The sequence below is a fragment of the Melozone crissalis genome, unplaced genomic scaffold (genome assembly GCF_028551555.1).
Source record: "Melozone crissalis strain CALT ecotype California unplaced genomic scaffold, PUWL_Pcris_2 ptg000081l_1, whole genome shotgun sequence".
Lineage (NCBI taxonomy): Eukaryota > Metazoa > Chordata > Aves > Passeriformes > Passerellidae > Melozone > Melozone crissalis.
Genome location: NW_026535858.1, coordinates 10,888,203 through 10,911,214, shown reverse-complemented (window position 1 = coordinate 10,911,214; position 23,012 = coordinate 10,888,203). Strand labels below are relative to the sequence as shown.

The window sequence follows — 23,012 nt, the reverse complement described above, 5'->3', positions numbered from 1 at the left end:
TCATCATATCCAAATGCATTTTTGCATTCTTGAATTACATGATGTGATAATGACTGTGTACATCAGGATAAATCAGGTTTGGCACCTGTTTCATGGATATATTCTGGATTCACATGATAACTGGGATAAGCTAAAAAATTAGCTGGTTTTCTTTAGTATTTTCCACTTATTCAGGTGGCCATAGTGGGATGAAGCTGGTTTCACATCTGACATGGTCAGGGTGGAGATTCTTGTCCCTTACTCCTTCCATGTATCTCTGACATGAGGTGCTGCAGCTGTTCTAGCTCAAACACACAGAGTCACAATCACAGAATGGTTTAAAGAATCCAGTGTTCTCTCTTCAAGAGAAACAAAGACAAGGAGTCATGCTAAAAGACTGTATTTCTCAGTGCATTCTTCTTTTTAGGGAAATGATTGTCTGTCTTTTTACTTTTCTGTTTTAAAGACCACTGCTGGGAAAAAATGACAGCTGGCTCTGTCTCAGCTCCTCAGATCTTCCCACTTCGAATCCCACCTCCTGGGAAAGCTCAACGGGAAATAGACACAAATACTCTCATAGAAATAAAATCAGGTATGAACAAGGCTTTAACCCCACCTCAAACCTGTACTTATGTGTCCATTTGAAATATTTAGCCTTTATACCTTTTTCACATTTAACCATGATGTTTGGAGTGTGCATTTAAGGAACTTATAAAATTGACCAGCAGATTTGATGCACCAAATATACTTGCATGTAAATTTATGCATCCAAACAATATTACTGACATAAAAGTTATTTGTGCTAGCAGTCTTAATTGCTTCCAAGGCCAAACTTTTAAGCTCTTGCATTTGGCTTTGACTGCAAAAACAGTTCCTGAAAGAATCATGTACCAGGCTTACTCCCAACGTTGTCATTACAATTTTTGAATTGTCACCTTTTGCTGTGGCAGAAAATACCCTTTCTGTCATTGGAATGGACAAACTGCTGCAATGTTTGCATGCAAAATCATTTCACAGATACTTTGCTGTTAGAAATATTGCTTACAATGAAATTGCTTTTGTTGGGTAACTGATATTTCATGGGAGAAACAGTTTTGATCCCAAACATTCAGTCACTTATGGACCTGCTTTATTTTCTTTATGTGAGAAAAATCAAGCACAGTAGTGAATACTTTGTTTTCCCAAGGTTCCTACAGTCTGAGGAATTACTTTTTCTGTTTCTTTCAGATACACCTGAGGCCTCTATTTATTACACTTTAGATGGAAGTAAACCAGAACTCAGTAGGAAACCTGGCTATGGGCCTTATAACACCTTGGAGTATAAGGGTCCTATCATGTTACCAGAGGGGAGAGTAATGGTCAAGGCTCTGGCAGTTACAAAGTGAGTTACAAATCCTGGTTTGGTTTATTTTAGTCCTGTTTTGGCAAGGGACCGACATCCCTGTGTTGTTTAAAGCACTCCATACCCTGCAGGTGAGAGATGAGCCTTTCCCCAGGCAGTTTGCAATCTAAATGATCCTCATGAATAGCATTGACTTGGCTTTCTCAGGTTAATTTTTATCCATTAAAATGGATGTCCATGTTTTGTGTGGCTGGATAACCTCTTGGGTACTATCTCCTGGACTCTGGGTGTCCACTGATCCCAGAGGCTGTGGGTGAGAGGCTGATGTACTGTCCTGAGGGCTCCTCCTTTGGAGTGTGACCATCAGAAACACCACAGAAACCAGGCTGGTGTTTCTGGGGTCATCCAGTGGTTCTGTGGATTATTAGAAGCTGATCTTCCCAGGAATTTGCTTCATTTCTCCCAAGGGATCACAGAATGCTGAACCTCACAGCTTAAGTACAACATGGGGTGAAGCAAAAATACAATTCATAGAAAGAAAACTGGATTTTGCTGCACAACCAGTGAGTTTGTCCAAACTAACTTCATGCTGAGAGAGAGGACACATCCACTCTCTGTCTGTACTGTGTTACATTATCTTTTATTTCCAAGGGGGCAGGAACTTCCACTCCACTTGGAGATTTGTGTTTGCTGTTCCCTGTTAGCAGCACCTGCAGCCAGCCTGTGCTCGTGTCTGCACTGCAATACAACAACTTTATATAACACACAAAACCTAGGCCTAGGTTTATTTTCTTGCCATCACTGCCTGGATTAACATTTGTTTCCAGACTGTTTATACTAAGACATTTTCAGAGATTCACTTTAATGACAATAAACCATGCAAGAGTGGTTTAGACATTTACAGCTATTTCAATCCACTGCTGTAATTTAATAGGCATTAGAGAATGACAGTTGCTTTATCAAATAAAGATTGCTCAAGATCCTACTGCAATGATGACTGGCAAGCTTGAAAGGGATGTTCCACCTAATAAACCACATCCATGAGAGATTTTCTTGTTGCAGCACACAGGTCTGTGGCAGGTTCTTAGCTTTGTGAATGTTGATTTTCAGGGACTACAGGGAGAGTTCAATTGTGACAAAGGTGTTTGTGGTAGAGTACCAGCAACCAAACTTCCTTTTCCCTGTTGAAGATGATGACAAGAATTTCCTGAAATATATGGCCACACTGGTAAGTTTTGGAAATTGTAACCCCTTGTGTGAGTATAAAATGTTGTATATATGATATTATTTAGATATTAAGCTGTGACTGCCAGTTTTATTCACATATCTTATTTTCTCTTTTTGCCCATCTTTGCTGCTTTGATCCTTTTTGTAATGTTAAAATTAAGCTTTTAACATACTTGCATTGAAAATAAATACCTTAAGGATGTAGTTTTAAATTTTTAACAACTATAGCAGGAGAGGATTAGAGCAAAAGCAAAAGTTTTATTTGAAATTGAAATGGAATTACATTTTAGAATAAGGAAGGTGGAACATTTACTACAAAACCTAAGAAGAATAGACTGAATGTGGAAATCAAGCCTGCCTGGGATGAAACAACCCAAGACCTTCAAGGTACAGTATCACTTCATAAAACTGAGATAGCAGAAAATAGCATAGTTTTCCTCTTGTATAACTTGTAAAATGTGGGTAATTTCAAAACCCTCTCAGAAGACAGAACATTCTCTGGAAATTCCAGTTTGGATTGCTCAACACTGCAAATAGAGAACAAAATTTGCCTTCCATACATTTCACATCACTTCTTAAAACATATTAAAATGTCATTCATTTCTCAGTAACACAACAAGGCCCTGTCTGTACTTCCCTTTGTGCCAGAAGATGCTATTAAATTGATGGGATTGCAAATCCTTTACAGAGTTTCTTTACTGATGTTTGCTTGCAGTAAGATTCCAAAATAAATACACTGAGCAGAAATGAAAGCTTCACCCACATTTTCTCTGTAGATAAAGTCTCTTATTCCATGGCAACAGCAATGGGACTGTTTTAGAGCAGGTAATTTTATTAATGTTTACTCATTAATTTACTCTCAGGAACTGGGAGTAATTTTTTAGCATGCAGGAAGGAAGAAAACTGTAAATAAATTAAAACACAAAAGTCAGCTCAGTCAGAGAGGTGTGGGGTTTCTTCTAGTTTCATTTCCTGTAATTCCATGCAGCTTATTTGAACCCAAAATGTGGATGCCAAATGTGTTTTTAATTATATTTAGCTAGAGTATGTAACATTCCAGTTCAGATATATATTAACTGAAGCATGAAGTGGGTGACAGTGGAATAACAGGATTGTCATTTTAATCTTGGAAACAGACAGAAAACCTTCTCACAGATCCCCTCAAGGGCCTCAGCTCCTTGCCAGTGGTTTGGGAGCCACAGAGCTCAGAGAGGAATCCACCTCAGCACAGCAAATGGAGTCATTGCAGGTGAGCAAAGGGGTAGGCTGAAGAAAACTTTGCAAGATTGTCCTCAGGTCTAAAAAAAGGAGGAGGTGAAGATTTGTGATCTCTCTCAGCTATTAATGCTTTTGCCTGGATTCTGCAGTCCTGATTTAAATGGAACGGTGATGATGCACTGGAATAGGAATGCCCAAAGCAGGACACAGTTGTCAGTATGGATAAAACCAGGCAAAGGAAATCAATACTGACTGCATCCCTACTAATTCTTTTCTAATACATTCCTGAATCTGCAGTTAGCAAATACTTACTGCTGTTTGTTGGCAAGTAAAAATATTCAGTAATGCTGTGGTGGAATTACATAGCAAGGCATTGATTTATTTTTACTGGAAGGAGCCATGGGTCCTTAATTCAGCTAATGGGGGAATCAAGAATGGTAGATACTCTTCAAATCAGTGCACTTCAGTGCAGTTTATTTCAAATTGCATCAGTAGCTGATTTCTCTTTCTATGCATTTTGCAAATATTTCCTTACTAAAGCATAAAGAATTGCCTCTATTTCAGTTTACAAGTTCCTCTACAGTAACTGTCCAGAAAAGCCTAGCAAGCACACACATGTCAAGGATCCAGAGTGAAACAGATTTCCTTAAGTAAGTGGCTTCTCCTTTTAACATACTTGTCCTTTGGAAAATATCTGAGCCTTCTGCAACCAAGCTGATAATCCTGTGGGTTTCTGTAAAACTAAGGAAGGCAAAGACAGACATTGGGTCATAGCTGCAGAGCATCATCTAGATAGGACTTTAAACGTTCTGTTTGCTAAATGTAGTTTTCAACTGTCTGTTATCAGCTGTCTTATCATCCCTTAAAAAACAAACCTCCTAACACTCATAGGTTCAGAGAATAAACTATCTTTTCAAATTGTAGTACACCCTCAGTGCTGTAGGTGAGCACTGCTCACTGGAGTAGTCTCACAGAACATTAGTGCTTATCAGGATTGAAAAAGTTCTGTGATCTACATCAGTGGTTCCCCGTGGTGCAGCAGTGACACAGACTGCCTGTCTGGAGACCTGTTCATCTCCCATCATGCGGAGGAAAGTATGAAACTCCATAGTCGCCAGACTGTCAGAACCCAGGACATACCTCTGGCTGTTCTGGAGGGCTCGAGCCCCTGCCAGGGGGCTCAGAGACCTTGGCACAGAGCCCAAGGCCCCTGTGCCTTTGATTTTGACCCATGGAAAAAACAATTACCAACTTTATATGAGGATTTACAAGCCACAGAATTTTAAGTAGAATGATAGTTAGTTTGTCACAGGGTGAAAAGTAGAATTTTGGGGGTTTTTAGAATGGGGGCTCAGGGTCCCAGGATGGAGGAATTTGGGCATGCCTTGTCCTTTTTTCTCCTTCTTCTTGGCCTCCATCTTCTGGGTGATCGTGGCACTTTCAGATTGGTTTAGAGTAGGAACACAGTGTCAAACATAGGTGATAGGTATTGGGAAATTATTGTAAATAATGTACATGTAGTTTTTAGTATAAAAAGATAACATCACCTCTGAGGTGGTCAGTGTGCCACAACCTGACCTGCCAGACAGACCTTGGTGGGTTGGAGAAAGCATATTATAGATAACAGCAAATAAACAACCTTGAGAACCAGAACAGAAGAATCCTGACTCCTTCTTCAGCTGCTGGGCTGGGAAGAGAGACTCTGACACATCTTGGGGTCATCATGACCACAGAGACCCCTGAGACCAGACAGCTTTCTACCTTGCAAAGCTGTTTGGAGTTCAGAACTCCATATCTGGATGTTGGGGCATGGTGTGGTGTTCCACCACTGCTGAGAAATCAGCAGCCTAAGTCCTGTCACAGCCAATTCCAGATTATTCATTATTATGCAGCAGTGCAATACTAAACCCAGCTCAGCCAGTTTGCTTTATTTTCAGATGTGCACATTGTTCTGCCCCTCGCCTGTCTGAGCCCTTGGCTCACTTCTGCCAGAAATGTGGATCTCCCATCCCCCCTGTGCCATTCCAGCGTTTCCCAGTCCCCGAAGGAACACAGGTCAGCAAAATATCACAGCAATGCACACATCATCCTTGCAAACATGACAGCAGTCCACACATCATCCTGGCAAAGAACAGCAGCCTCTGCAAGCTACACAGTCAGTGCTGGCAAACCTGTTACCTACTCACACTTTCATTTCAAAGTTCTGCTCAATAACTTCAGCACTGGACCCAATGAAATTCTCCAAAGATGGGTGAAATTGACCATAGATTCTTCAAGGGCCATGTATTCTAATAAGGAAAACAAAGAAAAGTAAATTATTTGCCTATGTAAGGAAACACTACCAGACCTGAAACTTTAAATGGTGACATGTGTGGGCATACGCACCAAGTTTTTGGAGTAGTATGAGTAACTGTCTTCTCTAAGCTCTTCCCAAGACCTGACCTAACAAGTCAGTGGTGTATTTCCCTTCCTGTATCATCAGAAAGTTGTCTGGTCTGGGCAGTGCTGTAGTTTAAAGTAATGACTGAGATTCACCACCTTCTTAGATTAGGTTCATAATTAGGAGAATTTCAGTTACCTGTATGAAGTGGGTGAGAGTGGAATAACAGGATTGTAATTTCTTGGAAACAGAAAGAAAGCCTTCTCACAGGGTCCCCTCAAGGACCACAGCACCTTGCCAGTCCTACTATATTTATAGTATCATTTTCATTTTATTGAAAATTACCTTAACACCTTTCTGACATTCTCTTTCCAGATATCTTAATATTTTCTCAATATGATCCTTTGATCTTTAAGGTATCAGCATCTGTTTCTGTCAATTGCTATGTTTCCAGTGACCTTGCTGCTGATATACACTCCAGCTAGGAAAATACTGAAATCTCATGATAACCTTAATGATCTCATTGTGGTCCTTAACATAACTGTGAGATGTGGCTTTTCCTTCAGATGGCACCGTGCCTTGAATGCAGACATCTTGTGCCAATGAATACACCCACTTGCATTATCTGTGAGGCACCAATAGCTCCACAGCTGCAGCCCCAAACCAACATCTGCATAAAGGTAATTGAGAATAAGAAAAAAAAATAGTTATTTAACTCCTGGCATGCATTTTTCTAGCAGATGACTTCATTACAAATATTTTGATCCAACCCAGCTTTGTATAATTACATTATGGACACCTTTAAGAGTTAGTGAGATTTAAAACAACTTGAATGGAAAAAGGGATTAAGGATTCCCCAGTACAAGAAAGACATGGACAAACTTCCCTTGAGAAGGAAGGAGCAGCAGAAGCAATGTGTGATGGGCTGATCTTAACCTCCATTTCCCTGCGCTGCTGAGGAGGGCAGGAGACAGAGAATTAGGAGGAAAATTAAGTCCAGGAAAGAAGGAGGAGTGGGGGAAAGGTGTTTTTTGAGATTTGGTTTGATTCCTTATTTTCCTACTCTGATTTGACTAGTAATAAATTCAGTAACTTGCCCAAGATGAGTCTGTTTTTCCCCTGACAGTGATCAGTGAGTGATCTCTCCCTGCTCTTAAACTCATGAGCCTTTCATTATATTTTCTCTTTTCTGTCCAACTGAGGGGAATAATAGAACAGCTTTGGTGGGCACCTGGTCTTCAGCCAGGGTCAAATCACCACCAGAGGTCTTTTAAGGCACCTCACTTGGTGTTATATTATTGTTAATAATTGTCTATGCACATTCTGCGCTGTCTGGTTTTTGTGAGGATAGTAACTCAGCAAACTGAAACCAGAGTATACAAAGACCTGGAGATACTGATACTGAATCTCCTGAAGAAACTAAAGCATAATTAAAAAAAAATAGTCCCCATGTGATGAGAGGCAACATGGCCTAACTAAAGCGTGAAACAGCCCAGACTTGAAGGATGTTCTCTATCTGCAGGGCTGGAAAACCACAGCATTTTGTAATATCAAGTCTTTGTATTTTTGTTTTCAGACAGTTTTCAAATACTCTGTGAAATGTGTTTTCTCTCTGTTTAAAAGGGCAAAGTCATTTGTCAGGTGTGTGGCACAGGAAATCCTCTTCACCATAAGCACTGTGCAACTTGTGAGAGCAAACTGCCTGAAGTACAACTGGTAAGGCTTCAATCACACTGGGTGAATCAAACCACAGCACAACATCCTTTATCTCTGGAAAACTGAAGTCATGTCCCCATGTCACCAAAGCAGAGATTCTCTCCCCAATGTCACATTTAAGCCCAGTCCTCCCACAGAAGCTCCACCACAAATGTCCAATTAAACATGAGTGTCTCATGTACCTTCAAGCTTCTGACATGGAAGTCAGGATTGTGAATGCCCTTGAGAAAGCTCAGAAGGCTCTCAGAAAATGGGTAGTCTTGACTCCAAGGGAGTCTTGTTTGTGTCTAGATTACTTTTAATTGCATTAGAAAAGTTGAATTTATACATCAGGAACAACATTCACACTGATGTCAGTTATATTCTGAAAATAGAATAGGCTTTTGCATTATATTTCTTATCTCCACTTTTGCATTATTTTTCTTATCTCTACTTGCTGCTTCTCCTACATGCATACAGCTAGCATGCTTGTATTTGGCTGTGACTCTGCACAGAGGTGAGAAAAGCACTGAAATATTACCCTTAAAATTGCTCTGTTTCAACTCCCCATTTAGCTTGGTTCCTTAGAAGAATTTTATTTTCAGTTCTGAAAAAATCTTGTATGAAAAACATCTGGTACATTTCACTTCTCCATGTTGTGGTAAATACAAAAATGATATAACAATAATGCTTTGCAAGTTAAAATCTTCTGATTATAATGATTAACATCTTGAATTCTAAAACTGTCCATAACTAGAGGCAAAAGTCTCTTGTATAGCCACATGAGTGTCATTTCAAAGTGAATTTCAGTAGGATTCTGCACTTACCTAAGATAAATATATGTTTGGCTGCTTCACTGAATGCAGAAATGTGTGTAGATAATATGTAGCTGCATATGTAGTTAGGCATGTGACTCGAATGTGAGACCTGTAGTAGCTGAGAAAGTTAAATGCTTACTAAGAATTATTAATAGTAATCAGAAAATTTGCTAATAATGATGATGAATTAGTGATAACAATAGTTAGTTATTGTATTATTAGTTATTAGTAGGTTTTAATAGTAATAATGCTGATATTATTAATGGCTATTACATAATTTATATTTAGAACATACTTAGACTTATGCTTTTCTAAATTTTATTTTCCAACTGAACCCCCTAATTACATTGTTCAACTTGCAATGCAGGCCACAGATTAAAACAGGGCTATTTTGTGTTTGCTTACTTGCTGTTATGGTGTAATCAAAATAATTTTCCTTGGCTTCTGTCCCCTATCCATATTCCTGACTTGTAGAGAAAATAAACTGCATAAGCCTTAAGGCAAAACCTAACAAAACATTTTTAAGTGCTATTTGTCCTAACTGGGATCTGTACTTAAGCTCTGGAAGTTTCAGATGAAAAACCTGTTTTGCTTACTCATATAAGTTAATTGTAGAAAAGTTGGGTAATCTATAATTTGCACAAAGCAAAAGAGTGCAAAAATATATTTATGCAGCAAATTCTAAACTGTGAGGAAACTCTTTGCCTGAACACATTCTCCCTGCCATACTACTAAAGAGAGAGGTACAAGGAAAATTGTGTGTTGGATTTGGAAATGCAAGTTTGTCAGTACAGAAGCCTCCATCTTAATTTCATATGTGCTTATACATAGGACTCTATTAATAAATACTCAGTTTAAAAGCACACCATTGATAAGGTTATTTTTTAGTGCTAGTTCTGCTAAAAATATTTTCAAATTAATTAATGCTACACTTTACTGTGGTTTTGTGATGAAAATTATAAGTTAGATCCAAGTCACTCTAAGCTGCAAGAATTCCTTTAGGCTGAATATTACTTTATGTTGCCAGAACAGCTTGCTTTCCTCTTTCCCTTTATTAGGCTGGTAGACTTTCCTTCACAAGGAGGATTTTGTGCCTAATGCTTGTTTTGTTTAACCAGCCCACGTTTGGAGGAGACTGGTGCCCATCTCTGCAGGGCCAGCCAGGGCAGACGGCTCGGTGCTCCAAGTGCGGCGGTGTGAACCGGAGCGACGCCCGCTTCTGTGCCTGGTGTGGGGCCAAGGCAGGTGCTCCTGCTGCCTCTGGGACACACCTGGGGCTGCTTCTCTGCTGCAGTGCCACACTGCTCTGTGCTAAGCTCCTGCCAGTCACTAAACACTGTTAGCATCCAGATACTTGCTTAGAGCAGAGAGGGTTGGGTATGGAAAAAGGAATGGCTTAGGTGGCGTCCTGACTCCACATCAGTCTGTGACCCCAGGGTTTAGAGCTGCAAACAAATTATCGTGGGTCAACAAGCACCAGGTCATTGCATCAGCTGAGATGCAACAGCCCTGTGCTCAGGCAAAGTAGCTTAACCATCAAAGGTTAAAGTACAGGCTGACCCAATGCAAGTTTTCCCATAACAGCTCTGGGCTATAATCACCTACACAGGCAATTACCAGATATGAGATGATGCATGCAATTGTTTTGACTGAAGGCCTCCTTAACTTCAGTGAGGACAATACTTAACTGCTGCTCAGTAGAGCTACAATCAATGTAAAAAATTTCCCCTTGTGCAGTGCTTCTACCTAAGATCACACTAAAGCAGAATTTATTCTCCGTGAGCTGAACGCACATAAAATTTGAAACACTCCCCTACACGCGTAAATAACCATTAGTCCTGTACTGTGTTAGGGCACTCAGGGTGGTGCTTTACATCCTTTAAATTCATTCCTCTGCCCTTATCATTCCTGAGTCATTCATCCTATGCTGCTCCAGTGACAAATGTTGCATTGAACTTTCCAGCCTGGACCTCTTCCATCCTACTTTGCTTGTTCCAAGTGTGGGACCAGCAACCAGCCCTATGCTCGATTCTGTGTGTCCTGTGGTGTGTACATAGAGCCCCCATCCAGACAAAGCTCTCCTGGCACTCTCATGGACCGTGGGGACCCCCTGGCATCCTCCCAGGTAGGACACACAAAGCCAGGTTTGAACTCAGGGAGAGGCTGCTCTACTGGGGGAAGGTGGATCAGCACAGCTCCATTCCTTGGGAATGGGAATTCCATTGCCTTGGGACAATGCTGTAGGCTGGGAGCACAAGGAGGGCAAAAATGTTTGGTTTGCTTTCTGCTGAAAAGCAGCCTCAGCCCAAGGCCTCAATCCAGCCTTTGTAAATGGCAAAGTGGGAAACAGTCAGCCTTTCAAAAGTCTTAGCTCTTCAAGTAGTTGTATCTTATTGGCTGTGAATTAGTTGTGGTCTGCTGATGCAAGGTATTCTTTCACACAAATGTAGTAGTAGTTTTTAAACTGTTTTAAGACAGACTCCAATACTTAATAAAGCAGCTTTTGCCCTACAAAAGCATACACATTCCCTGGCAATTGTAAAGAATTTGGATTTTGCTTGAATATTTATGGTAAGTTGCATTGTTGTTACAGACTGGTAACTAAAATTTTTAAATTGTTAATGATTCTTCCTGCTAGCTTTTTCATTCCCTTACATTCCCTTGGTTAGTTATGCTTGTAAGCCATTGAATTATACCTATATTACTTACATTTTCCCTTCTCCACCACCCCTCACAGGCAAAACTATTACAGGCTCAAGTTGCCTGGAAAACTTGTCCTGTTTCCTTGCCCAAATCAAGGGCAGAACTAACAGAAAGAGAAGATAAAGGAACCCAAACCATTGGACTTTTTTACCCATCCAGCAAACTGTTGGAAAAGAAGGAGCTTGAGCTGATTTCACAAAAGGAAAAGGTGGAAAAGATGAGTGATCATAAGCCTCTCCTGACAGCCATTAGTCCTGGAAAAGGTTAGAAGTTCTGATTTTGTGATTTCTAAACAATTTATGACCTTGCTTTTTTTCTTGAAAATATTATAATGCATGGAATGTGGCATCAGTCAGACACTTATGTACATCTTTACAAGTCTGTTTCCACCAGTCACTTGTAAATGCACTGCCCTAGAATTCAATCACTGATCTCCATCAATAGCTAAAATAAAACTATCAGCAATATCAAAATTTGGCTTACTGAGCCCTGTGCAGCCTTACTAAATTGGTAGCACTTTGATCTCTTCAGATCCCACAAGACCGGAGGCAGGTGTCCTGTATGGGAATTGGAAACCACTGAATACTCCCAGTTCCCAGGAGCCTCCCCAGCCTCTACCATGTGAACTTCAGGCAGAGCTGTGATGGCACCTGCAGGGATATTGCTAAACAAAACTCTGAGACACAGGGGATCAGAGCTCTTGAAAATATGATGAAGGTCATCTACACAAGCAACTTGTTTGGCGTGCTGCTGTGGAATAAATGATAGAAGCTTCAGAAGCAAAGATAACTAAACTAGAGAAAGGGATTCTTAACAGGATTATAAAAATATCACTCATTGAAGAGTCTTTCCTCTCACAGACTACAGCAGGAGCAGTAGTGCAGACAACTTTCATTCACAGTGAGTTTTGTGGTAACTTTGTGTTGTCATCTTATTGGAAATCTCCCATACCTTCTTGGTGATATCTCATGGGCAGTTCCTCACAGCACTGACTCCTTCTTCACAGCACTGACTCCTTCTTCACAGCACTGACTCCTTCTTCACAACACAGCCAACAAACTCCAGCTCCTCTCACCCAGCTAACCCGCTCTTTTATAGCACACATCATTGTTGGACACAGCTGTGGCCTGTTCAGGGCAGGGCTGTTCCTAATCTCTGGTGATTGGTACAGCTGCAACTCCTCAGGTGTGAGATTACCTTCTGCACTATTCTCTTATATTCTATCCCTCCACAACTTTGTTCTTTGTGGAGTCACTTGACTGTTTGCTGTCATTAAATGCTTTGCCATTTTTAGAGGTTTTAGTTTTACGATCCTGAGAAATCTTCAGCTTTCTGGATCCCAAACCCTTGAAGACAGTCCATTATTATTAATTAGGGACCTAATAAATGGCTCAGTGGGCAAAATGGTCTTTAATCTCACAGGGCAGTCCAGCTGGGCAATCCATAGAATGAGTTAATTTTCAATCATTACAGCACCAAACCCTGGTTTGGAGGAGCAGTTACTCTTTTGGATCCACTTTCTCATCTAGCTCTCTTCAGCAGTCAGATGATCAACTCCTTAGGCTGTTACCAGAATTAATTTTCTATTGGGTAGTAAAAGTTGCTAATGGATGTTAGAAATTCCTCTTTTGACTCTGCGTGTCTGTATTCAGATGGACTCTGATTCCTAAAATAATCAATGGGGAAATCTGTTTTCCTCCTCCCTTCCTCTGAAATGTGACATGTTCTCTTAGGCATCACTGTAGGAAATACTTGACTTAACATGCCAGGGAGCTTAATTTAGTCAGAGATAAAACAGGATTGGCCCCTAATAGAGCCAAGAAAAAAGCAAAGTCACACTGAATATTTGTATATCTCTGTCAGAAGTACAGCTCTTGACTTGTGAGTGAGAACTGCTGTCACTGGGAAAGGTTGGGCACAGATTCTGAGCTGCTTTTGAATTATTTTCTCTTTTATCCACTTAGCAGAGGTAACTTTTTTGAAGTTGCACTGTGTAATGTATTCTCCTTTAGATCCTGCCAAGGACTGAGGAATTTATTTCATTCCATAAATCAATAAATGTCTTTTACAGTCAGTTCATGCTGAGTTTTATACATGGCTTGAAACTATTTGTATCAACAAGACCATGCACTATCACCCAGGAAAATCTTGTTTATTTATGTCAAATATGACAATTATTTCTTCAATCAAAATAGGATCAGACATTTGATATTCAAGTTTTTAAATACAAGCAATGAAGTAAAATGGTGGAGGTTATTATTTCTTGACCATATCAACTATTAACTAACCTTCTTTTCATGTGTGAAGATTAAAAAAAACATTAAAGTTAAGAAAGGGGCAAACAACAGCAGTACCAAAACACCAATCCTCTGGTGTATACTATATTTCTTTTTTTGTTGTACTTTCAGTCTGTTTTGAACAGGAACCAAGACATTTACCAGGTAAACTTTACCAAGAACTTCCTTTTCTACTGTAACAAAGGTAAAATCAGTATGATATAGGTATAATGAGATCTAATAGAACATCAACCATGCAAGAATATGTTCCTGACCATCTGGATTTTTCCAAATAAAATCTGGGGATCTGAGCCAGTTATAAACCACTTTATTGCAAAAAATACTGACTTCAATGGAGAGATCACTCAGCAAATAGTCTATTTTAGATGTTTTAAACACTGCTTTCAGCTTGTATTAGTTTTTGGGGGCAATTTATGTTGTTCTGTGGATCCTTCTTTTTCTATTCATTTAAAGCTGCTTAACAAGTAAGATTTGTTGGTTTCGTTTGTCATAGCATCATTTGTCAACCTTGAGTCTTCCAAGCACAAAACTCCTTGTGCCCTTGCTTTGTCTTGTAAAAGCCAGAGCAGCACTTTCCTTCTGGCTTGGTCTCTTTTCACTGTTTTAAGCTTCACTTAACATGAAGGAAAGGATAAGATCAGAGCAGCTGCATTGTGTAAGTTAAATGAGGTTACCAAGCCTACACAGTTTATTTACAACAAAATGAATCATGCTCTGTATTTACCATAAGGATACTAAAAAAGAAAATCACCCAGATCCTGAAAACAAACAGTTAAAAATGAGAACAAGTCCATTTGTTTTTTTCTCTGATGAAAACAAAATGTAGCTCTGGAATTGCCTGGACAGGAGGTGCCAAAGCTCTAAATGGCTTAAGATGAGTTTTTAATCCAGGCACATTCATCCCCTCATGTTTTGTGGCCTCTATCAGGATAAAGGAATGCTGACTCTCTCCCAGCAATCCTGACAGGAAAAAGAGCAGGAATGCTTAAGCTTTTAATATGCTCTTACATATCAAATTGAAAGGAATTAATTTGGAGGATAACTTACACAGACCAAAATGTTGTGTGTCCTGAGTTTCTGTGTTTGCAGTTTTCAGATTTGGATTATTGTTCCCTGTCAGTTATCCCAAATCAACTAAAAATCAGTTCAGTAATACATAATTACTTAATTGTAATATTTTACTTTTTCCTTTTTTTATGATCTGGAATGGTGTGAGATTTTTCCCTTCACACAGAACCAGTTTTGACTCCTAAGGACCATTCCAAGACATGGCTTTGTTGTGAATAGAGGGCCCTAAGGATGAATTATAACTACAGATAAAACAGTGTTTCACCTGGCTTTTTAGGGTATAACTTCCTTCTCATTTTCATGATTAGATGAATTTTCTACAGCATTTTTTTTTATCTCAATGAAACTGTGCTATCTTTTAAACCTTCCATTCACCTGACTAGAAGGAATGTTAATCACATTTTAAGGATTTTTCTCCCTGTGAACAGGTTACTGGAGAAAACAGCTGGATCATGTTTGTGCTCATTTAAGAAGCTATGCCCAGAACAACCCTGAATTCAGAACACTGATTGGAGAACCTCAAATGGGAAAGGTAGGAAGGAACTTGTGAGTAATATCTTCCTTTGGAGGGTCATGAAAAGATTATCATGGCTGCTACACAACCACTGGAAAAGTAAATGTCTCCCTTTTCTTTAGATGTTGACCTGTGTGTCATTTGTCCTGTTTGGTTTTTCCATTTTTTGGTCAGTCTTCTTCTGAAGACTTTTTTCTGCTTTTTTTTCCAATGGCAATTCCCATTCTCTCACCTAAGAACTGCAAGGGGAGTGAGAAATCCTTTGCTCAGCTGCTTTTTATATAGAAAGAAGGTGGGAACCTTCTAGGACTCCTTCCTAAGGAGTAGATACTCCAGTAGATACTTGCTATCTAATTTCTATATTCACTGCGACCTATTGTCCACCAAGATGTTCAGAAGCTGCTGTGCAACTATAAGAGAATATCTGCTTAATAGAGTTGAGATACAGTCCATTTCAACTTATCTCCTCTGCTAGAGGATTCAAAAGGATAGGCCTGAAGAATATAAAATTGTCTGGGGAAGGCTATTCCTGCTGCTTCTTGGCCTTGTGTCAGTTTATTGTCTTAAAAGCAATGCCCCCAGCAGTAACAAATGGTTCAAAGCAGATGCCAACTATCTGGGTTTAATGCTGCTTTTTCAGTTTTTCATGTGGATTAGAAATATAATCAACCTTACCTCAAAATTCTCAACCAGCTGCAATATAATCTTCATTCCACCTCTTTACAATCTCCTGTGCACTCATTTTTGTATGACTTCCATAGATTTGTTGCCAGCAGTACTGTCTCAAGGATTGATACACAAAGGTACCAAAGTTTTAGTACAGACTGGTGTCCCTAAAGCAGCCACCAGTTCTCCTGGATCTGGGAGTCCCAAGAACAACACAGCCTTTTATGCAGCTACAACATCTCAGTGGAGAATGACTGAACTTCTATGAAATGCAGCCTTACTACACTTTTGGATTCATTTGGTGTTTCAGTTGTTATGAAATTTCCAGTTTCTCAAAACACACCTGCCCCTTTCTCATTGACATGGGAAGTGTTGGTACAATATCACAAGGAGGCAAAGGCCACGTGTGATTTTGTGCATTGGCTGCACAAGAAACACCATCAGCAAGAATTATTCTTTAAAGTACTTTTGTGGGGGTTTTTTGCTAAGATCTACTAATGGCTGCTCTTTCCTTTTAGATTAACTATGCCACCCTCTCTGAAGATGACTATGAAGTCACTATTACATTGAATTTTGCTGCTGTTAACAAGGTCAGTTCATGGGATGGGACCTGTTGAGAGGCAGCTGCTCTAAAGCTGTCACTAGAGCAGTGTAATGCTGATAGATTTGAAATTCAGGTCTAAACAAGAAATGCTTTTGTTCAGAGGGTGTTAACTTACCTCTCCAGAGAAAAGAATCTTTTTGTTTCTCTGTTGGAGCTGAATGAACAGGTATCTTTATCTGATTAAGCCAGACTTCGTGGTTATGTTGCTATCATCTCACATTTTGTTAGTTTGCTATTAGTATTAACTTTCTTCTTTCAGCTGATGTTGTTTGATGATTCTAGCACCCCTTGGCTTTTGATCTCAGAACCTGCTTTTCTTAAGCCTGCAAAATGTGCTCTTAAAAACTAAGCTTAGTAATTCTCAATAGTTTGGAGATAACTTTTGTCAGAGCTCCTGTTAGCTCTATTCAAAACCTGGAATCTCTATCTCAGGAATTACCATGCTCCAAAAATCACAACATATACACATTTCCAGCTTTTCAAGATGAAAATCTACCATTTCAAAAATCCAAAATTCAGACTGCATCTCTTGTGTGGAATCTTGGAAAGCTTACCTTGCCATGTGAGGCCTGAAAAACTGTATCACATCATTTCAGAAGCGAAATTTCTCAAGTGGTAGAAATACTTTCATTTGGATGAGAATCTTCATTTCATTAACTAAGGTTGTATAATTTTTTTTCTAAATCAAAAGAAATACCTAACAGAAGGTTCAGAAAAAATTGCTACATAATTTTGCCTCAAAACAGAGTTCAATTACATATGACCATGTCTTGTGGTAATTTGACACTGCTATTCAAAGCCTATGTATTTTCTCATAGGCAAGTGTTGTGCCACTAAGAGTATTTATTTATTATATTTTTTTATTATCATCATTATTATTTATCATTACATGATAATCTTAGTAACTGCCTGCATTTGATGATTCTACAGAATATTCATCCTAACAGAGCAGTGAAGCTCAGCAATGATTATCTGAGTGCTGGAGCAGAAGTCAGAGATGGACAGGATGGCAGTCAGACTAATTTTGGTGAGATTTTTTTCCTCCCTGTCTTTACAGTAGACTATAAATAGAGCAGTCAGGTATACAGAAGTAGTGCTTGAAAGCTTAAACACCAAGGCAGGCAAACATTCTGTGCCTATTTAAGTTGATCTTTTAAGTCTCAAAAGGTGTCCAAGTTGAGATTTAAGCAATGTACAGATGCCCTCAAAAACTCCTGGGAACTTCATCCCTGGAGAGCTGAGGAGAGCAGTGAACTGCAGCCACAGGTCACAGCTTTTATTATAGCACTAAAACTTTAGATATTTCACATACTCTTTTACAATAGGAACCATAAACATCAATATTATCTCTACATCTGAGCTCTCCAGGAACTGCCAGCTCTGGCACTTTTGGCAGAGATGAGAAATTATGAAATACATTCATGTAGGGATGTTGTTTAACTGCAATCTCCCACTGGTGTCAGTAACAGCTCAGCATTTTGAGCATCTCATTTTGGACTTAGGTTTTCATTAAATCAACCAGTTGTAAAGTCAGCATTACAATTCAGGAATTCCTATAGCATCATTGATATAATTCACATGTAAGTTTCATCCACTTTGTGCTTCCAGTCTGAGGCTTAGCAAGAGGCAGTCACTGCACTGGGAGCCGTGCAAACCTTTTGTTAAAACCAGTTTGAACTGCAACAAGTATTTCATCACTTTCTCATGTGGAAAACTGATAAATACTGCTTTGATTTTGGATAAATTATTTCCAGATCTCTGCCCCAAGTTCTAGTTAGGATACTGACTTTGCTTTGAATTAACACTTGTTTTCCTTTCTGGTAGGCAGAGATGATCCCAATCTTTTCCATTCAAGAGGCAAAATAAAGAGAACCAAGTCAAGAACACTCATGGGAAAGGAATCTAGGCTCTCTGTAAGTATCCCCTGCAAATACAGGAAAAAAGATTTATAGAGCAGCATTAACATGAAGGAGGGCATCCAGGCATTAAAACAGAAAGATTTTAACCCTGACTGGGGCCAGGGGTTAAAAGTCCAACTTAATAGAAAACCTGAACATTGGTAACTGACATTTCATTCAGAACTGGAAATAACTAATTTGTTTTTCTAAGAGTTTAATTAGATTTTTTTTCTCTCATTTTGAACCCATTCAATTTTGACACTGCATTAGGCCTAAGGACTGTTGCAGTGATTCTCTTACAGATATTTTTCAGAAACAACATCAAATGGAAGTATTGTCATCTTCCCTTGACTTTACAACATTTAACTCCATAGAGGCCTAGTTTAATTCAAGAAGCAAGGATTTACTTCCCTGGAGACCAAATTTCCTGAAAGAACTGTCTACTAGAGGGACTATCAGTAATGACATGGAAAATTTCAAAAGGGCAATGTACATTAATCTAAGCTTGGATCAGTCAGCCAACTGAACAGGTGGGAGAAGATCTGTGATATGAGTCCAGAGATAAAAAAGTGACTGAGCTTTCAAAATGAGAGAAGGTTGAAAGCTGGGAAGAAATAAAAGGAAAACGTTTTAGGTTTTGTTGTTTGTTTGTTAAGATTTAGTAAACTAATTTCACTGAGGCAAAACATACATATTTTTAAAATAAAATACTTCCACAAGTTTTGGAAACTTCAAACTTTACTCCTAAACATGTAGCCATGTTTAATTTTGCTGTGCTGAGCAGATCTTTGTACAGCCCTGGGGAGCTGCATTGCCATAAAGTGAATAATTTGCAGACACCCATTGCTGAATGAAGACCTCAGTGGTGAGATATTAGCCAGGGTTACCCAACATTTGCTCAGGTTCAGAAAAACATTCCCAAAGAAGTCAGGGATTAGTAACTGAGGCTCAGATACATCAAATTCATGCCACTGTGTGGATTTTGCACTTTCATTCCAAGGCAGAATCTGGCCCACCTGCTTGCATTTTCCCTGTGTGCAATGTTTCTGGCTGTTGTGTGTCTCCACAGCCAGAGTCCAGACAGCTGCTGGATGAACTGGGTCAAACTGGGAAAGGCAGAATCTCCTTCATAGAACAGTTGCTCAGTGATGTAAGTAACACTTGCTGAAGTTTCCTTTTTCAACTCTTTGCCTGTCTACTGCGTGAATATTAGCCTGGAATGCAACTTCAGCTTGATGATTAGGAGGCAACAGCCTTGCAATACCAGGCTTCAGACTGAAAGAGCATTTTAGAGAAGATAGGGCCTGTTTTACATTTACAGATGATCTCCCCAAATTTCTATTTGGTCAGTGGATAAGGCAGTCTTCTCTGGGTTTATCAAAGCCAAACAAAAAAAAATGTATTAATATTATAATTTAGGATCAAGTCCTCTGTATAGCAAAAGCAAGCATAATCTGTGTTTCTGCTCTGGGATCTCATTTGGCTATTGTTACACACATTAACTCTGGCTTTGAGCTAGGAGATGACAAACATTTTCAGAAGAAAGCAAAACAACACACTTTGAACCTCTGTCTGTCTTGAGCACGAAGCCCATTTGCCAACTTGAACTGGCACAACACAAAAGTGAGGTGGATGCTGAAGAATCTGTGTGGTGTTAGCAGCCCCCTTTGCCTGTGCTCTGTTCCAGGGAGCTGACCCCAACTCCCTGAGCCAGGAGGAGCGCCCTGCCCTCACAGTTGCTGTCCTGAACAAGCACACAGGAGCCATCTCCCCTCTGGTGCAGAAAGGGGCTGACATTGACCAGCAGTCAGGGCCGTGAGTTCTGATCCTCTGCCTCAGCTCTTGCCAAGTTTTACCAAAAGAAATCACACGTGCTCCAGTTTCAGAGAGAGCTAAACCCCACCTCTCCTCCACAAATATGTTCATTTCAAGGACACTATCCACACTCCCAGTTGCCAGCTTTGAAGATTTCCCATAACTTCTGTTATAAAAGCTGCTGTTCTATTCACTTCCTTCCCCCACCCATTTCAACTTAATAAGATAAACATCCCCAAAGCCTGCCACACTTCTCGTGTGTTCTGCACCCTCCTATTCATCTTCCTAAGTTTTATTTGCCAAGTTTCCTTGGGCAGTAAGTGCATTGCTCATTCCTCCTGTGCAGGCACAACAACACAGCTCTCCACGAGGCAGTTCTGCTGGGACTGGAGGGAGAGGAGAGCGTCCGGGCCCTGTTAGGGTAGGTACTGTGGCTGCCCCGTGTCCCTGTGGGAAGCAGCATCCAGAAATTCCAAAGTTCCTCTACATCAACATTCACCTCCAAGCCACTTCATCACTAAGTGCACTGAATTGAAGCAGTTTAAACCAATGTTCTGTATTTACAGCTGCAATGCAAGCGTGCAAAAGAAGAATGCAGCAGGGCACTCAGCGCTGGATTTGGCTGTTGCAGCTGGAGATAATAAGGTTATTTCACTGTTCCAAGTAAGTGGGGATAGAGAGCACTGAACAGACTTATGTGACACAGGAACATTGTTCTCATCAATGTGTTATTACAGCAAACTTAATCCCCAAATAAAGCTGAAGGTTCTTTGACTTTGGGAGCACCTGACCACGTGTGTCCAGTTCCGTCTGCAGAATCCACGGCCCTGGATCAGCTTGGGCCCTGTAATAGTCAAAGAGTTCCTCCAAGATTGCCCCGTTCCTTTCCAGCAGTTCAGAGCACAATTCCCCTCTGACTGCACTCTATTCTGCAAATTTTCTTTTCCTTTCCAAGCAAAGGGACAAACCAAACCTTCCCAGGCACAAATGCATTTCAATATCTCTGAAATGTCTACAATGCCTGATGAACACTGACACTTGAGCAATAGCACTGCAAGCTGTAACTGATGAGCTTAATTTCCTTTTTGATGTGAAAACTGCAGCCCATTGCAGTAAAGGTCAGAGTCTTGTCCTCCAGAAAATTGAGTAAAACTACTTTGTTGTTCTGCCTTCAGCTTTTATTTATAAATGCATCAACACAAGGCAGCAGCCAACAACAAACAGAAATTTACAAGAATACCAGGCACACTAAGGTGTGGTATAACTCCAAGTTATTAGCCACAATCCTAAAACCTCAAAGTATTTTTAAAACTCCTTCTCCTTTCTATGTCCCAAAGCATCTAAAAGCATCAGAATATTCAGTACAAATATGGAAATGCATGTCAGCTGCTATCAAAAATACAAGTTTTAGCACCAGAGCTACTACTATCTTTATGAGACAGCAATATCTCCAAACAGGTGGATTTACAAAAAAAATTAAAAAAAAAAAAAAAAAGAAAACAAGTAAACCCACAAATAATAATCCTTTAAAAACCAGCAGGAAAATTAGGAGAATCCTTGCAGAAAAATATTTTGTATGCAGTGCATCAAACCCCAGGTACCTCCCAGACAGAGTGGGAGGAGTGAAGAAGAATTCCCTCTGCTTCTCAGGGACAGCCAGTCTGGAAGCAGCCTCAGGAAACACGGCCGTTCAGTCACAGGGCAGTGCCACAGCATGTGGACAAGACAGGTGTCACTGGCAACTATGAAGCTGCAGCAGTCTAGGACAGATTCTTTATACTACAGCGCTGGATCTTGGCTTTATCTTCAACCTTGGTCATCATCTGAGAGACCTCTTTTTTCTGCAAAGAGTAAAAATAATATGATGTTACTGTCTACCACTAAGTGGAGCATCATTCAGCTTCGAGGAGAAAGAAGGATACATCCTGCATAAAGCAGAGAACAAGGAAAGGGATCACCGGCTGATCCAGCCCGAGCCTGGATACAACAAAGCACTTTACACAAAGCCTTGTGGTAAGGAACGAGCCCGGCCGAACAATTCAAAGCCAAGATGCCGTGTACGTACAAGTGCCTTTCTCGCTCGCATTTTTTCCAGCTTCAGGAACTCCTGCACCGTCATGTTAGAAGGTTCTTTCTGAAGAGAAAGAAAACCACAGGCCGCAGCGTGTTTTTTGTGCTCCTCCCTGAAAAGAGGCGAAAAGAAAGAGAAAATAAGAGGAGGCAGGGAGCCACACGGTCCCGCTCTCGGTCGCCGCCAGCGGCTGCCCCGGGCTGGGGCAGAGGCCGAGGGATCCCCCGGTACTCACAGCGGGTCATCGTCGGGCTCCCAGCCCTCCAGCTCCTTGAGGCAGTAGAAGCACTGCGCCACGTCGGGGCTGTTCTCGCTGGGGCAGTGCACGAAGCCCGCCGCCGCCATCTGCGGGCACACGGGAGGCCGTCAGCGCCCGCCCGCCCGCCCGGCCCCGCTCCGCTCCCCTCCCGCCGCCCCGGCCCCGCGCTCACCCGCTCGGGCGTGCAGGCGCAGCCCTCGGTGAAGGGCCAGTTGTGGAAGGTGGCGGCGCGGACGGAGTGGAAGTAGAGCCGCCACCCCTCGGGCAGCAGCTCCCGGCCCGCCATGGCCCCGTTCAAACGGCTGCGAGCGCGGGGCACGGCGGGAGCGGGGCGGGCCCGCCGCCCTCACCGAGCCCTCAGGGCGCCCGCGCAGCCTGGAGAAAGGAAACCTTTCCTTGTGGCAGCGAATCGGAGCTCAGGGATTTGTTGCCCCGTTAGGAAAAGTTCCGCCTTTATT

The 23,012-nt window shown here is 40.8% G+C and overlaps 2 protein-coding genes across 2 annotated transcripts; one reads left to right on the top strand and one right to left on the bottom strand.

Annotated features, from left to right (window-relative positions):
* The first annotated feature begins 462 nt into the window (after positions 1 to 462).
* On the top strand, positions 463 to 21,014 carry DZANK1 (double zinc ribbon and ankyrin repeat domains 1). Its single transcript, XM_054290241.1, has 20 exons — positions 463 to 571; positions 1,207 to 1,360; positions 2,432 to 2,549; positions 2,839 to 2,935; positions 3,685 to 3,797; positions 4,331 to 4,416; positions 5,704 to 5,821; positions 6,713 to 6,826; positions 7,770 to 7,862; positions 9,778 to 9,900; positions 10,623 to 10,784; positions 11,397 to 11,625; positions 15,156 to 15,259; positions 16,426 to 16,497; positions 17,442 to 17,538; positions 18,336 to 18,424; positions 19,479 to 19,559; positions 20,097 to 20,224; positions 20,571 to 20,645; positions 20,791 to 21,014. Exons 1-20 carry the CDS (start codon positions 463 to 465, stop codon positions 20,909 to 20,911), a joined length of 2,283 nt encoding a protein of 760 aa, XP_054146216.1. The 3' UTR covers positions 20,912 to 21,014.
* A 381-nt stretch (positions 21,015 to 21,395) lies between these two features.
* On the bottom strand, positions 21,396 to 22,841 carry BIRC5 (baculoviral IAP repeat containing 5). The gene is made up of 4 exons (XM_054290426.1): positions 22,727 to 22,841; positions 22,531 to 22,640; positions 22,290 to 22,407; positions 21,396 to 22,065 (listed from the first exon to the last, which is right to left on the bottom strand). The coding sequence occupies exons 1-4, from the start codon at positions 22,838 to 22,840 to the stop codon at positions 21,985 to 21,987; spliced, it is 423 nt and encodes a 140-aa protein (XP_054146401.1). The 5' UTR covers position 22,841; the 3' UTR covers positions 21,396 to 21,984.
* Between the last annotated feature and the right edge of the window lie 171 nt (positions 22,842 to 23,012).